The 15,491-nt window shown below is 34.5% G+C and overlaps 1 protein-coding gene across 1 annotated transcript in view; it reads left to right on the plus strand.

The window, feature by feature from the left end:
- LOC115623890 (homeotic protein labial) overlaps positions 1 to 14,121 on the plus strand; it is a gene marked incomplete at its 3' end in the record, with an annotated part of 29,831 nt that extends 15,710 nt beyond the window's left edge. The window contains exons 2-3 of the mRNA XM_030518443.1: positions 12,015 to 12,433; positions 13,909 to 14,121. Coding sequence (XP_030374303.1) covers positions 12,015 to 12,433; positions 13,909 to 14,121 — 632 coding nt within the window. The remainder of the gene's footprint in view (positions 1 to 12,014; positions 12,434 to 13,908) is intronic.
- Between the last annotated feature and the right edge of the window lie 1,370 nt (positions 14,122 to 15,491).

Below are 15,491 nucleotides of genomic sequence, written 5' to 3' on the forward strand. Positions count from 1 at the left end.
CACGTTATTGAGAATCTTGACCATAAGCTTGTATAGCCCAATTGAATTAATACCTTAATGCCTAGCGTAGTGCTTCAATTTGTAGCCAACTAGTAGTGGCAGTCAATAGATCCATCAATTTTCTCCACTCACCATAAATCAAGTAGCGCGTGTAGCGGCTCAAGGCGAACTTCGGGTGTATACTCCTAATACCACCGGCCACTAAAGTGTCCACTCTTAAGCTCCGGCGTCTAGCGGCACCTATTATTGTTATCGGAGCGAGACGAGAGGCGGGAAAGGGCCGCTTTGATACCGCCATTTCACAATTGATATAAACAATATACGAAAAACAGAAATGCCAGAACAATGATAAACACCAAACAAAGAAATTTCAAATTGACAGCTTTCGTTTAAGCTTTTATCTACAGAAACTATTTGCTGCCGTTTGGTCACAATGACAACAGCACCAAGACCAACACCACTACCAGCAGCAGCAGCACCAATAATATACCCAATAGCGCTACCAAGTAGCTGACATTTACAATAGAATCTCGCTAAAACGGACACTCTTTTGCTTTGTACTGCACACGACGAGCTCTTAAGCCGGGCACGAAGCATTTCTTTAAACCTAGTCTGACTTATCTTTGTCATTACTTTCGACAGATTCCATTTAGGTTGTAATATTTTCTGCCTTTTTGTCAGTCCGATACATATCATGATGTTACTCGAATTTTTTATATAAAAATGGTTGTAAACCCCATTTTTCCTACTTAGAGTAGGCCTTTGGTATCCTATACAAATGATTATGATATTTGAGTTTTATTTATAAATTATTGTAAAAGTACCTTAAATACGTTTAAGACCCTTTTCCCCAATTAAGAGTTAAAATTTGTAAAGCAAATTCTCTTTTTTTATAAACTTCACTTCTTTCACTTTATTTGTAGTATATTTTGATGGCAAATTTGCTAAATTTAATCAAAAGTATGTCACGCTGAAATGATGAAATGATAATTAATATTTTGTAATCCAAAAATAGCTCCAATTAACATATTTATTTAAACGTTTTTGGCATATTTAAAACTTGTATACTGCTGAACTAAATCAATCAAGATGTATTGATTTTAATTCAATATATTGCAAATATTATCTGTATTTGACAGTTCAGCTTATTTTCAACATCCATTAAATTGATTAATAACCTATTTGTGTTTATCGATTACGGAATTGATAGGTGGTGGCAATTGATGAAATATTAGAAATAATTCGTATGACCATGCATTTAAGAATGTTTAAGAAAATGTTAATTTGTTAAACTTAGACAAAATGAAAGATTAAACTTTTTCAGCAACTATTAAAAATGTATACTTAAAACTTATTTTAAACATCCATTAAATTGATCAATAACCTATTTATATTTATCGATTAAGAAATTGATAGGTGGTTGAAAATGAAGAAATGTTAGGAATAATTGTTATGACTGTGCATTTAAGAATGTTTAACAAAATATTAATTTTAAAACCTGGACAAAATGAAAGATTAAACTTTTTCAGCAACTATTAAATGTATATCCATAAAACATATAGATTTCAGATTTCATTAAAATTAGGTAGGCACTCTTACTTACATATATATTAATAAAATTTGGCCCCATTTCGAATTATTTGCACTATCGAGATCTTACTGTATTCACATTTTTACTTTGGGAGTTTCTTTCGAAGCGTTTGGCGGGCGCTGAAAAAATGAAATCACCTTCGGCGCTCGGGCGTCACATGTCGGCGCGGCTAACGAGACAATTGTAGAGCTCCGGAGCTCTGGGGAGACATGTAGCATGCCATTGGGCAGGCGTGGCGGTCCCTTTGATTCGCAGATCATTGCTAAATGGGTACGCTTTAGAGAGCCGGAGCTCTATTCAAAGAGCACGCCGCTGCCACAGTGTTTGAGAGCCGAGGCATTTGTTTTCTTATTTCTCGCACTATCATTTATTGTGTCCCCCCCAATCAGTTGTGTGATTGTTGTTGGTTCTATTTTTTATTTTCTTACGTACAAATAATCAAAAATTGAACAGCTTAAAATGTTGTTGGCCGACTACTGTTTATTTTGTCAAATGATTCATTATGTCAACCTTTACACCGAAATGCTATTTGGGTGCTTTTTAGTTTTGCACGGCCAGTGGACATGATAATATGGGTGCTGGCGTTCCTAAGCTCTATATCAGATACTCTTTAAAGCCGAAAGAATGACCAAAGTCTTCTAAATATAGACCTATAGTGTGAGAATATATTTATGTGTATTATAAACAGATGTATCATGAGCTGTTGGCGAATTTTTGTTCGAAAACGAATCGTCAATTAAAAGACTAAAAGACAGTTCTTCATATTAAATAGTTATTTTATAATGTTGTTGGAAGTCGTGATAATGTTCTAATGACTTGTTCCCACGGCTTTAGGTGCTAATTTGTATGTCAAGTAGTGAAAAATAATCTCTAGAGCAACAGAGGTCTGCTTGCTAAACGACGTAGCTTTAGATACTACTAAATAGGTAGGTTTCTTTTGAAAAACTAAGCTGCATTTCTAATCTAATTTAGAGTCAAGTGTAATAAGCACATTAAAAAAAAGAGTAGAGTAAAAGAAGAGTAATTAAGTATTTCTCAATTCAGATAACTTCACCTTGTGACCGCACACCATCCCATAGCTGTTATGGCAAACATTATAGAGCAAATTATGCTGTAAATTCCGGTTCCATATATAATTTTGCACCTACTTTTATAAATTCCCAATTATGATTGACACAATCTTAAGGATAAAACAAATTAAATTATTTCATTCAAATTTAGAACAATCGGCAAAATATGATTGACACAAAAATGATTTTACAGATTTTACGATTGGCTTAGAGATGCAATCGTTAATAATCGGCATGGCTTTGAAAGCAACTCAGAAAGGTTCAAATTTAGAGCAATCGGCTGTATTCCGTCCTGCTGTTATAAGTTCGCCTCAAGCTGTGTGACATCTAAAAGTAATTTCTCTGCTAACGAAAATTTAACAAACAATTTTGCGCGTCTAACCGGAGCTTAAATTGTTTCACAGCTAAAGGAGGAGCCACGATTGGAAAAACTGTCTTCTAAAAAATCTACAAAACCCAAAAATATTTAGTTACGATTCATTATTAACACACTATATGTCAGCAGTCATAAAACGATTTTACCGATATGGGAACAAAGCCTGAAAAACGTGTTAAATTTTAACAAAGTAATAATCGCTATAAATATTATAATTTAAATAGATTCCATTCACAGTTTCAAATCAGCAGCTCGCTTCTATAAACAAATGTGAAATGAAACTAGTCTTATATAGTAAGTGTCGTAAAATTTGGTTACTCTTTTTTCTTCAAGTACAGTTAATAGCTGATGAGTTAAGCTTCCTTCCGTCCCTTTCTTTACTCAGATATTGTTTGAAATGTTTATGCAATGACTTTTCGAAAATCCAAAACGGAATCACACGCTGTCCCCACATTTCTATTGTCTTTTCTATTAAGGAGGCGCCAGTGGCACTACGAACTGATCCCCCCGCACAAAAGCAAAGTCAACAACGTCTCGCATTACAACGAGCGTCGGCGATTAAGTGGCCAGACAGCAGATAGCTCTAGCATATCGTACTATATGTATATGTATATATCTGAATTGAACATCCACGCATGCGACTTTCTGTCTGCCAGTGGCTCAATTGTTAATATTATTTAATTCGTGTGTAAATAAAAAATTATATTTCAATTAAAAGTAAATTGTCTTTATTGTTGATTAAATAAAAATGTGAGAGACGACGTCACATGCACTTTCAACTGAGCCCATACTCTGAAGTGATCGATTGATTGATCGCTGGGCAGCCGGTACGCACAAGGTTTGATAATTTGACTCAACAAACTAGCATATCAGAGCCAACTTTGACATTTTGCCAATAACATTTCGCAACTGCTGTTAATATTTGCACACCCCTGCCTCTGCCCCAGCCCCTGCCCTTTCCGACATCTGGTCAGTGGCAGCTGACCATTGGACAAACAGTGAGCATAGTCGTAACCCTTCCTGTATCTTCACACAACGTGCAAGGGCATGGACTAATTGACTTATCTCTCATCACATATTAAACCCTTCCGCACAGGGTGAGGGTACACTAAATGACTGACTGACTGCCTGCCTGCCTGAATGACTGACTGACTGACTGACCTTACTGGCTGGCTTATCTCATTAGGCAAAGTCAACACATCCCGTTTTCGGAGCTGGTTATTTGAATGCAATGACTTGACTAAAAACTCACTAATCCAATCCATTTATGCTGTCAGTTTTATTGGCTCTTTCGCTGGCTGTCAACTTGAACTTTCCACATGTCATCCGCAACAGAGAAGTGTAGAATCATACTTACTTGTATGTATAAGCCCACAGTATCTGTGCATGCCTTTCTTTTGAAATGCATGAAGCATGCAGCAAAAAGGTGCATGTAAAGTTTTCATCTTAATTGAAAGTTGTCTGCCCGGCAGACGCCCCGTTGTCTTATTAGTCACGATATGTAACATTATTTATGAACGGACACACGTGAAAATCAGTTAAGAAACAATTGAATGCTTAGACACGAGACAAATTCAGAAAAAAAAAAAATAAGAAAAATGTGTACCTTTCTACACTGATAGAAACAAATGGCGGTCTTATCTAACTTCGCCTTGAATCCAACTAAAAAATTAAGTATAAATTCTCTGAACTGTGATCAATCGAAATTCTTTTAACCAAAGAAATCAGTATAGGCCGAGGCTTCACTTCTCGCTCCCTCTCTCTCTCTCGGCCAGCTGCCGTATTCCGGAACTTAAAAAAATAAACCGTGGACTATAATTCTCAAGTGGAAATCTGATTTATATAGGTATATTTAATTATTGCCCAATACATTAAATCTCTCTCAGAATGCGGCAACTTAAATAATAGACTTTAGATTATGATTCATGCACGAAATCTCTCTCTGGGCTGAAGCTCTATTCTCATTATTCAGGCACTTCAATTTTTGACTTTAGACTATAATTCTCAAGAGGTTTTAAAGTGCTTTGAAATAATTTGTAAACGCTTTTTGCTAAATAATAGACTTTAGATTATGATTCATGCACGAAATCTCTCACTGGGCTGAAGCTCTATTCTCATTATTCAGGCACTTCAATTTTTGACTTTAGACTATAATTCTCAAGAGGTTTTAAAGTGCTTTGAAATAATTTGTAAACGCTTTTTGCTAAATAATAGACTTTAGATTATGATTCATGCACGAAATGTCTCTCTGGGCTGAAGCTTTACTCTCATTATTCAGGCACCTCAATTTTTGGCTTCAGAATATAATTCTCAAGTGGTTTTAGAGTGCTTTGAATGGATTTGCAAACACTTTTTGCTTATCACAGAAAAATATTCATTAACAAAAAAGTAGCATGAAATTGAATTAAAAAGTTATAATAAAAGCAAATTCCAGAGAGTGCATCAAACTCATCAACCCAGAAACAGAATTTGAAAAACAATATTAATAGAGTTTTGTAATCATTTGGCAACGCTTTAATGCTTGATTTTCTTATGAACGTACCTTAAAGTTAAAGGCAAAGTATTGCAAGGTAAGAAAATGGAAGTTTAACTTCCTAAAACCCGGCGAATTGTCAATCCAAAGAGTTAAGTGTGTCAGTTGTCTCTTAAGTACACAAAAGTGTGTTCAAAATGCGGCGGAAGAAGTTTAAAATGTTCATCAAATATCTGAAAATGTTGTGCTCAGACTTTTGTTTGTCTTTCGCGTTTGCCGATGTTTAAAATCGATGTCGCTACAAAATCTAAATATTTACATAGATATGCACATATTTATGTTATCTTAATAGCAACTGGTTTTTTTTTTTTTTTTTTGGCTTGGCTACTGTTTTGGAGATTACACGCACTTAGCCATACACACACAACACAAATTGAATTCCAGTAGTGGAAGGAACAACAAATTTATTTCGGGCATTTGTGAGATAAGAACTTGCGACCTCACACACACACACACACACACTCACACAAATAGTCGTACATAGTACTATACTTGTTGAACGGATACAATTTAATCGATAGGCATATGGAAATCAAAGGGCAACCACAAATTGAATTATACACATAGTAAGTGGTAGGTGCGATAAAAGTTGTGAAACACATTTCTATATAATCTACAGTTCGCATTCTAGTGCACGATTATCGCAGATAATTTCATTTATTGTTAAATAGCATTTGTTTCCTATGAGCTGTGCGCATTAGTCATCAAATTATTATTGTAATTATTTAAAAATAAAATAATATATTTATGTCATAATAGAATGGCGGTTTTTACGTCGTAAACTATTCGTTCTAGAGCTACCAAATTATGTGTTTCGTACGCTAATTTGCATCCCAATATAGTATATTTTCTTTCCTTCTATTATAACAGAAACAATTCACAGAGAACTTTTAATCAAGTAAACAAATAAAATTATCCACATTATCCACTATTAAAGAATATATATAAGCCTTGGATATATTCTATATCTCCATATTTTATAAATTTTCTTTATTTTTAAACTCTTTAATTAAAATTGGAATAATTCTTTTTCCCAATTTTTTACCAAAAAAAAATGCTGTATTGAGAGTTTTCAGCAGAATTTGATACAAAATATACAATTTTAATAAAAGTTGATTTAAATGTGTTATATATTTAAATATTTAAATATTTGTGATCTATAACTGATATTTTTAAAACAATTTTGTAATCGATTGTTACAATGTGTTATAAATTGATTTTAATCGGTGCAGAACTTTTCCAGTTTCTACATCAGGAACAAGCAAAGCATTGATTCTACTATAAAGGATGTGATTTGGTTAAAGATGAGTAATATTGTGAAACATACTAATGAGTTTAATATTTATTTGAATTATTGGACAAACAATATAAAATTGATTTTCTCTTGAAGAATGTAGAAAAATGTGTAATGAATTTTAGTACTGACCTGCATAATACTAGATGATAATCATATAACGCTGAAAAGAAAGGGATACTTAACTTTAACTTCACATAATAGACAAATACTAAGCAAAGACCTGCTAACTGCTAGATGAATTACAATTGATTTCTTAACACGTTACTTAATAATAATAATGCATAATTATGTAAAAAAATAATAATAATAATTGTCAGACTCTGCTGCATATAAGAAATAAATATTTTGTTTAAAGCCCTAATTTTTTAATTAAATTCCATCATTCGACTCTTTTTTCTAATTTAATAATAAGCTACTAATCAAGATAGATTAATAGAAAATTGTTTGCAATTTTTTACTCCAATACTTACTATATACCTCATTTATTTGAAATAATTTTGGTAGGCAAGCACACGAGAATCGAACTAATGTTACAGCAGAGACTGAAGTAAAGAATTGTGATCAGACAAACAAAAGAGATATGCTCTACAATTTGGCGTTTTGGTGTCAATGTTTAACAATGTCTGTCCACACAACAATTACATTTTATTATGAATACATTACAATGGCACTTCCTTCTGCTTCAACTTTCACACGATAACACAGATACGTATTAAGCACTTATAGTATGTGTATCCAAGTATCTACAAGTATTTATGCATTGGTAGGTGTGCGCTAGGTTGGGAGCTACGACAGAGTCAACAAGAAGCGCATTAAACCTGCAATTGTAATTAAAGCTAGTTACGATGTTATCAAATTACATTGACTTTGTTGTTGTCCAGCACTCCACTCCACTCACCTCCCTGCCCCTCACAACCCCTCCCCGCCCGCCCACAGCTGCTGTTGCAGCAACTTCTATTATTTACATTGATTGTCGACACTGTCACTTAAGCGCCATGGTGCCACACCGCCAGAGCACCCGCACACCCGCACTCTCACACACATCCACCCCATCCCAGTAGTTGCTGGCGATGGCCTTGCAGGGAAAACCACAGTTAGATTTTCCTGCAGTGTCAACAGAAGGCGGACAGGCGGACAGGCGCTCAGGAAGACGGGCGGAGGGGTGGACGAGCAGGGTGACGTTGACTGGTTGCTCCATTCGGCGGCGACACGTTAGCAGCGCATTGCGTGCATTGAAGTGGAAGCGATCCCCCGATAATGCTCTCTAAAACTAATATTACAAAGTAGATATCGTTGGCGCCGGACGACGTGGACGCCAGTAAAAGCGACAGTGCCGCCAACTGGCCGCGACATGTTTGACAAGCCGAGCGACACCACCACCACCAACCACCAGGGGCCGCTCTGTTTATGTACCGGTAGCACCGCTATCGACAAGCGGAATGCAGCCACTCGCCGATGCCAAGCCACCTTGGGATAAATGCTCAAAATATAGCCCAAAAATTATTCATTTCCATGTAGGAAGTTGGCAATTAAAATAGACCGATGGCAAAGGAAACAAAAAAATATATAGTATAGCTCATCTTATTTAAAAAGTCCAGTAAAAACTCACAGTATTACAATACAATTTAATATTGCAAACGAAAGTTAAGTTGCCAGGATTCATATAAAAAGCTCATCTTTACATATTAACTGGAAAGTTCATATAAGCTTTCTACTTCAATAAATTTAATAATTGAAAGTTCATTAAAAATTCCTGAAAAATTTTATATTTTCATAAGCTAGATATAGGGTGGTCCAGGATTGGTTTCTGTTGTAAAATTTGCTGACCTGTCTAAACGCGCTCAAAAGTCCGCTAAAGTCCTAAAAATTCGCTAATAATGAGAAGTAGAAGAAAATAAACATAGACACTGTATAGAATAGAGAGTTGTCTTAAAGTATAAGAAAAGAAAAATGATCAACTTTATTTCTTTGCATTAACAAAACTCAGGGCGGTTCTGTTTTCGACAATTTCTCGTACTATAGTCTTCTCAGACAAAGCTCTTAGCTCTCTAAAAAGTGCCCTATACTAAGTACATATGTATATTTCCTGTCGCTTAACTTGTGGCATCAAAGTCCCCTTTCTTTATAGCCAATATTGCATCCATTTGCGATACTTTCTCGATATCGTTTGGGACGGTTTAGCGGCAAAGAACTTGGTTTGTAAACAACTCTCTTGCCTTACCCGTACTTTCTCAAATTTGTTGACTTTTCCGATTTTTGCATTTCAATAAGTCGTTTTACACGCATTTTCTCTAAAGAAAAAACTAGAATTTATCATTATAGTGCTTAAAGCACTTTATTCATAGAAAAAACTCTATTTTTTTTATAAAAAAAAAACTTTTTTGGGGAAGTACCAAAATTAAAAGAAAAAAATTATACAAATAAAATGCACTCTACCATTTTTTTAAAATAAAAAAAACTTTTTTGGGGAATTACCAAAATTAAAAGAAAAAAATTATTTAAAAAAATTTTTTCTGATTTCATTCCATGGTGCAACGTCAATGCCGACGCCGACGGCGACATTTGTTTGTCTGTTTGCTGGAAAATTCAAATGTAGCCCAAGCCAGCACTCACGACATAATCCTTTGGCTTGTTTTCATAGCTACTTATGTGCCTCAAGAACTCAAGACACTGCCGTGTGCATTACGATAGACATTACAGAGGAAGAGTGAGAGGGAGAGAGAGGGAGACAGGGGAAGACCAGGGGCTTATCATGGCCTGCCACTCCACAAATATTGCCACAAAAGGTGCACGCTACTGTGCAACAAAATGCATTTAGCATCTGGCCTCTGATCCCAATTGACTTGTTGCTGTAGGTGCCATAAATTCATTATTGTTTATGAAAATGCCATTTTGCGTAAACTTATCATTACGCCAACTTGATTTATGGCCGACAATTGCCGAAATCAAATGTACGAAGGAGGTAAATAAAAATTAATTACTATGGCTTTCAACAATCCAGCACTCTTTAACGCCAATAATGCCCCGTAATGAGCAATTATGTGTCGTTAGTTGCTAATAATTTATGCGAAATGTATATAGCAGGGCGACTTAACAGCTTTTAAAATCTACAATATACTTATTAATTTATGTATGTGGTGGCAAATAGCGTTTATGAACTATACAGCAGACTAACTAATTTAGTGATCAATTTGAAAACTGTTTGCATATCTCATTTGTAATTCGGTATTGCTAAAAGGAACATACTTGTTTATCTAAGACTTATAAGAACGAATACTTAAAAATCAATTTGGAAACTATCTGCAGATCTATATTTGTATTTCAGCATCTTGCCATGAAAATGGCATAATAATTATATTTAATAAACAACGAAATTTGATATTGTTGGGAATACAATCTTTAAATTTGATTGAAAACACCTACATAATTCTCCTTTCCCTAACAATCAACCATCAAGACTTCTCATAATTGGACATTTTCGTTACCATCCAATCATCATAAAAATAGTATTTTATTTCATAAAAAATGAATGCACTCCCTATTAATATAGACTATTAAACGAAAAGATACAGTATAAAGGAAAATAGTTGAGTTAATAACATTTTATTCCTTCAGCCAAACGCCCTGGAATCTGAAGCTTCCATTAAAATGGGATTATTTTAAATATTTTAGAGCCCCCCACTTTTGCTTACAAGTGATAATTTGTAAATGTACATTTTTAAAGCACATGAGAAATACATAAATTCTATTGATTTCAATATTCTCATATTTCTAGTTATGTGCCTATTATGCAATCAAAGTTTGTCAAATAACCAAATAAAAGGCTTTCTTAAAATTATGAAAACTTAAGCAGCGTTCAGGCAAACAAATATTGAATCAATTGTTTTGCAAAAAGCACTTTGATATTTGAACAAATTTAGTGTAAAAGTTCACTTTTTGATTATTTCTTTATTTTAAATGTTAAATTTGTTGCATGCCTGATAACAATAATTTCTATCACATTTCAATTTAAGAGATATTTGATTAAAATACTAAGATTTCTTTTTGCTTTTCAGACTATATCTATTTATGTTTAAATTAGTATAAATCATATAAATATATGTGTAAGTTATTCTTTTTCTGCGAAGAAATATGAATAATTATAGCAAAGAAATTGAAAAAGGTTTCTAGTTGTAAGTCAAACTTTTGAATTCTTTCTGAATAATTTATAATTACTGCTCAAAATTCATTCGAAACGATTCTTAAACAAAACTCATACGCATATGTACTACAAGTATATATATGGTGTTAAATTTTTCATAAAATGCATCACTTAAACGAATTTAAATCATACTAAGATAAGTAGAAATGATGCCTTTTAATTAATTTTGAAAACACTTACTTCTGACCTTTTCAAAATTGCATTTTTGCAAAAACAATCCACAGGCCTCAGTTCATTAGAAGGACACTTAATAGCATAAGAATACTTGCAGTTGGAAAATCTCTGCACAGTTATCTTTTAGGCGTTGACTCCCAACGATTTTGGGAAAAATGAAAAATTGCAACACACGTACATAGATATGAATAATTTCATGCCGTGCCTTTAAATTATCTTCGAACCGCCCACAAAAATAAAACGAGTCAACCCTGTTGTCAGGATTATCCCAAAGTATTTTCAAACAAACTTATTAAGCGCTTTGAATCCTTCTGTGAAAACCAAAGATTATTTTCATCATCGTCAGCTTTAGCCACGGGGCGCATGTCAAATTATGAATAAAATGCAGAATCACGGAAACAGCAAAAGTCAAAGGCACACAAAATACAAAATACAAGAAACAAAAAACAATAACAAGAACAACAACCACAAAACACAAACATGAAACAACAAACCTGCCCCGGGAAGGAAGGCACGGGCCTTGGCAACTGTCCAGAGAAAACCCCGAAAACAAACACACCTCAATGCTCACGAGACGACGATTATTGTTTAGGCTCTTAGGGTCTCACACTGATTAGCTGCGACAGCGAGAGATCATCGCCAAGAGATCACTCAGCAAACTACAGCCAAACCACACCGCACCACCACACAAACAACAAAAACAACAACAAATGCAGCCTCCTCAATGACGAATTCTTTCAATCTTTTCCCTCTTTTCCTCCCTACCTTGCAGCACCAAAGCTACCTGCCACCATACACGATTACCAGCTGAACGGACAGCTCGACATGTGCCGGGGCGGCGGCGTCGGCGTCGGCGGTGGCAGCGGCGTCGGGAACGTCGGCAGCAACGGCCATGGCAGCGGCGTTGTCGTTGGTGGCAACGTCTTGTCCGGCCAGAATCCCCTGCTGCTAGCGAACAATGCCGGACCGGGCGGCCCAGCCAGCGGTCTGGGCGTGGGCATCGGCGGAGGCGCGGGCGGAGCTGGCTTGAGCAGCTGCAGCCTGTCGGCAGCCACGACCAACAACTCGGGTCGCACGAACTTCACCAACAAACAGTTGACCGAGCTGGAGAAGGAGTTCCATTTCAATCGCTATTTGACGCGTGCGCGTCGCATCGAAATCGCCAATACGCTGCAGCTGAATGAGACACAGGTGGGTACAAAATTTATCCCTCCACCCCAATACAGTCACACTCCCCTAAAATGATCATATGTAGAACCCCAATGCTTACAATAGAAATCTTTAAATCTTAGCAGCTTAATAATTCTCTACACTTATAAGACTTAAACTTATTGCAGAACAGGAATTTTCAAGTATATACTATATAGTAGATTTGAATTTGAAGCTTAAAATATAGCATCTGGATTTAAACATAACCCATATAGTTATCATCTATACTGTACTTTTCTTTTTTCTTTTCTTGTTCTGAAGATTTAATATGAAATCTATATGCTTTTGTTGAAAATATTTATTGTTCTGATTAAATGGCTATATTTTATGTGAAAGGCATCCATATTTTTAAAGGAGTATTTTCTAGAGTATTTTCAAAAGTTCTTAATCAAAAGCTTAATAGAGTCTCATAGTTAAAATATGGATGACAAATGCCATAGTTAAAGTATGTAGATTACATAACACGCCCCATTTAAGTATTATTTCTATGTTTCAAATATAACATTTTAAATGAAATGTAACATTTCCATAATAATCATCTATACTGTTTAGGTGAAAGGCATCCATTTTTTTAAAAGAGTATTTTATTTTTTTTTTCAAAAGTTCAAAAGTTTAATATAGTATCGTAGTTAAAATATGTAGATTACATAACACGCTCCATTTAAGTATTATTTCTATGTTTCATATATAACATTTTAAATCAAATGTAACCTTTCCATAATAATCATCTATACTGTACTTTTCTTTTTTCTTTTCGTACTCCAAAGATAAAATATGAAGTTCCTAAGTCTATATGTTTTTGTTGAAAATAATCATTGTTTTGATTAAATGGCTACAATTTAGGTGAAAGTCAGTAATATAGTCTTATAGTTAAAATATGGATGACAAAAGCCCACAATTTTGTACAAAGCTGAAAGATTATACTGGCAATCAAATGAAAAAATTATATAAATGTTCTTATCTGACAGACTTTTTTATTCTAATATAAAAATATCAGGCACTATAAATGCGCATACAAGAGTCTCTAGCGTGTTAACAATATTTTTAAGCGATTTAGCATCTTCCTACTATACTCGATGGACTATAGCTTTGTAGGAAAGCAAATAATTTTTAAAATTATGCTCAAGAATAGAATACACCGAACGCTGCAGAGCTTCGTCCAGTAGAAAGATGTTGGAATATTGTTATTTATAGAGAATAGCACTGAGAATATAACAGAATCTAAAAAACAATATTTTGCACCGAGTAACTAAGAGTAACTAAGAGTATGAACGAATTAAAAAAAATGTAAAAAAAGTGGCTTACTTATAATAATGAATTTTTAAATACAAAAAAAAATAGAGCTGATAGAGTAGCTGATATTAAATGAGATGTGGTGGAATAAGTGGCATCGTCTAGCTTTATTTATTATATAACTGTAAACATAACTAATCTAACAACTTGCATCTGTCTTTTAGGTGAAGATATGGTTTCAAAATCGTCGCATGAAGCAGAAGAAGCGTGTCAAAGAGGGTCTCATACCCGCCGATATTCTAACAACGCAACACAACACGCCCGCAGGCAACAGTGAGAAGCAGCAGCAACAACAACAACAACAGCAGCAGCAGCAGCAACAACAACAACAGCCCCAAACAGAGCTCCAATTGAAATCACCCGAAATGGCCAACAACGAACTGTCTACACCCACAGCAACCACAACAGCAACAACAACAATTGTGGCGAAGCAAAGTTGAACACGCCCCCAATGTGGTTGAATTTTAGCTCCTCACCAACACCACCACCACCACCAACCACCAACCGCCATCACCACCCATTCATGTTATTGTTGTTGCTGTTGTTGTTATTATTGTGGTTGTATAAAACCGCCAAATGTTGCCGCATTCTGTTGTGATACCATAAGAAAATAGTAAAATGAAAAGTAAAATAGCAAATAGAAACCAATATGTCATATTTATAGCGAATTACAAAATCTAAAGAAAATATCTATAAAAAAACACTTAACATTTCCTTTGTACAAAACAATGAATCAAATCTTAGCTAAATAAATGTAACTTTGCAGTGCATGTGGAATCAGGTGCCATATTTGTCTAAATTGCTGCTAAACACTATTCTATTCTGTAAATAAATAAACGCACACTTCCGCTGCGGTCACACAGGCAAATTATCTGCACGCAAATTATGGCGATTTGAAAGTTTGCCACAAAGAAAACAACATTTGCTCATCTAAAACAAACATTTCTGTAAACTTTCATTTCAAAAGTCTACAAATTTTTTCGTGCAAATTATTTGTCTGTGTGACCGTCGCCGTACTTAAAACAATTCTAAGCTACAGACTAGCATTAAAATAAACTCAGGGTTTTACTGTAGCACTCACAGCAATTAACTTTTCATCAAATATGTACAATGGTTAATCAAATCAAAATTTTTAAGAACTCGGCCGAAGCGTTCATTTTCAAAAGCAAACAGCAAACACCTATTGATAGAGAGCCGCAAAGTAATTTGTTTTTGTTAACGGACATCAATCTTTATGTATTGTATGTATATTTAAACTAGTCCTAAATATAATATTAATAATGTAATCTAATTTTAATTGTACAAGACAGAAGCGTAAAATAAATAAATTGATTGAAAAATGTATATTCTTGTACTCATTACTGGAAAAAGCTAATACGAGGGCTGCCTTTTATATTCCTTAGGAAATAGGGAATAAGACCTAGCCAAGAGTATAATATTCGTATTATATTATTTTAATTCTATTTAGTAGTTGTTGCTGTTAAACACAATTTTTAGTTTTTTGAATCAGTTTTGAACCACAAATGGTTTTGAGTTTCATACCAACTCTTTAATTATTTCCTAACTAACTTTTAAATCAGTTTTTGGAAAAATTACTAACTCTACATGCTTAACTATCTAGAAATAACAAAAAAGATATATATATAGATATATTATGAATGTTGTCCATCTGTTTGGAGTTTGAACAGAATTAAAGGCAACTTTCCAATATCCAAGTTAAAACGTAATTAACACCATAATTATCATC

This window comes from Scaptodrosophila lebanonensis, unplaced genomic scaffold (assembly GCF_003285725.1).
Source record: "Scaptodrosophila lebanonensis strain 11010-0011.00,11010-0021.00 unplaced genomic scaffold, SlebRS2 tig00000053-arrow-pilon, whole genome shotgun sequence".
NCBI classification, from domain to species: domain Eukaryota; kingdom Metazoa; phylum Arthropoda; class Insecta; order Diptera; family Drosophilidae; genus Scaptodrosophila; species Scaptodrosophila lebanonensis.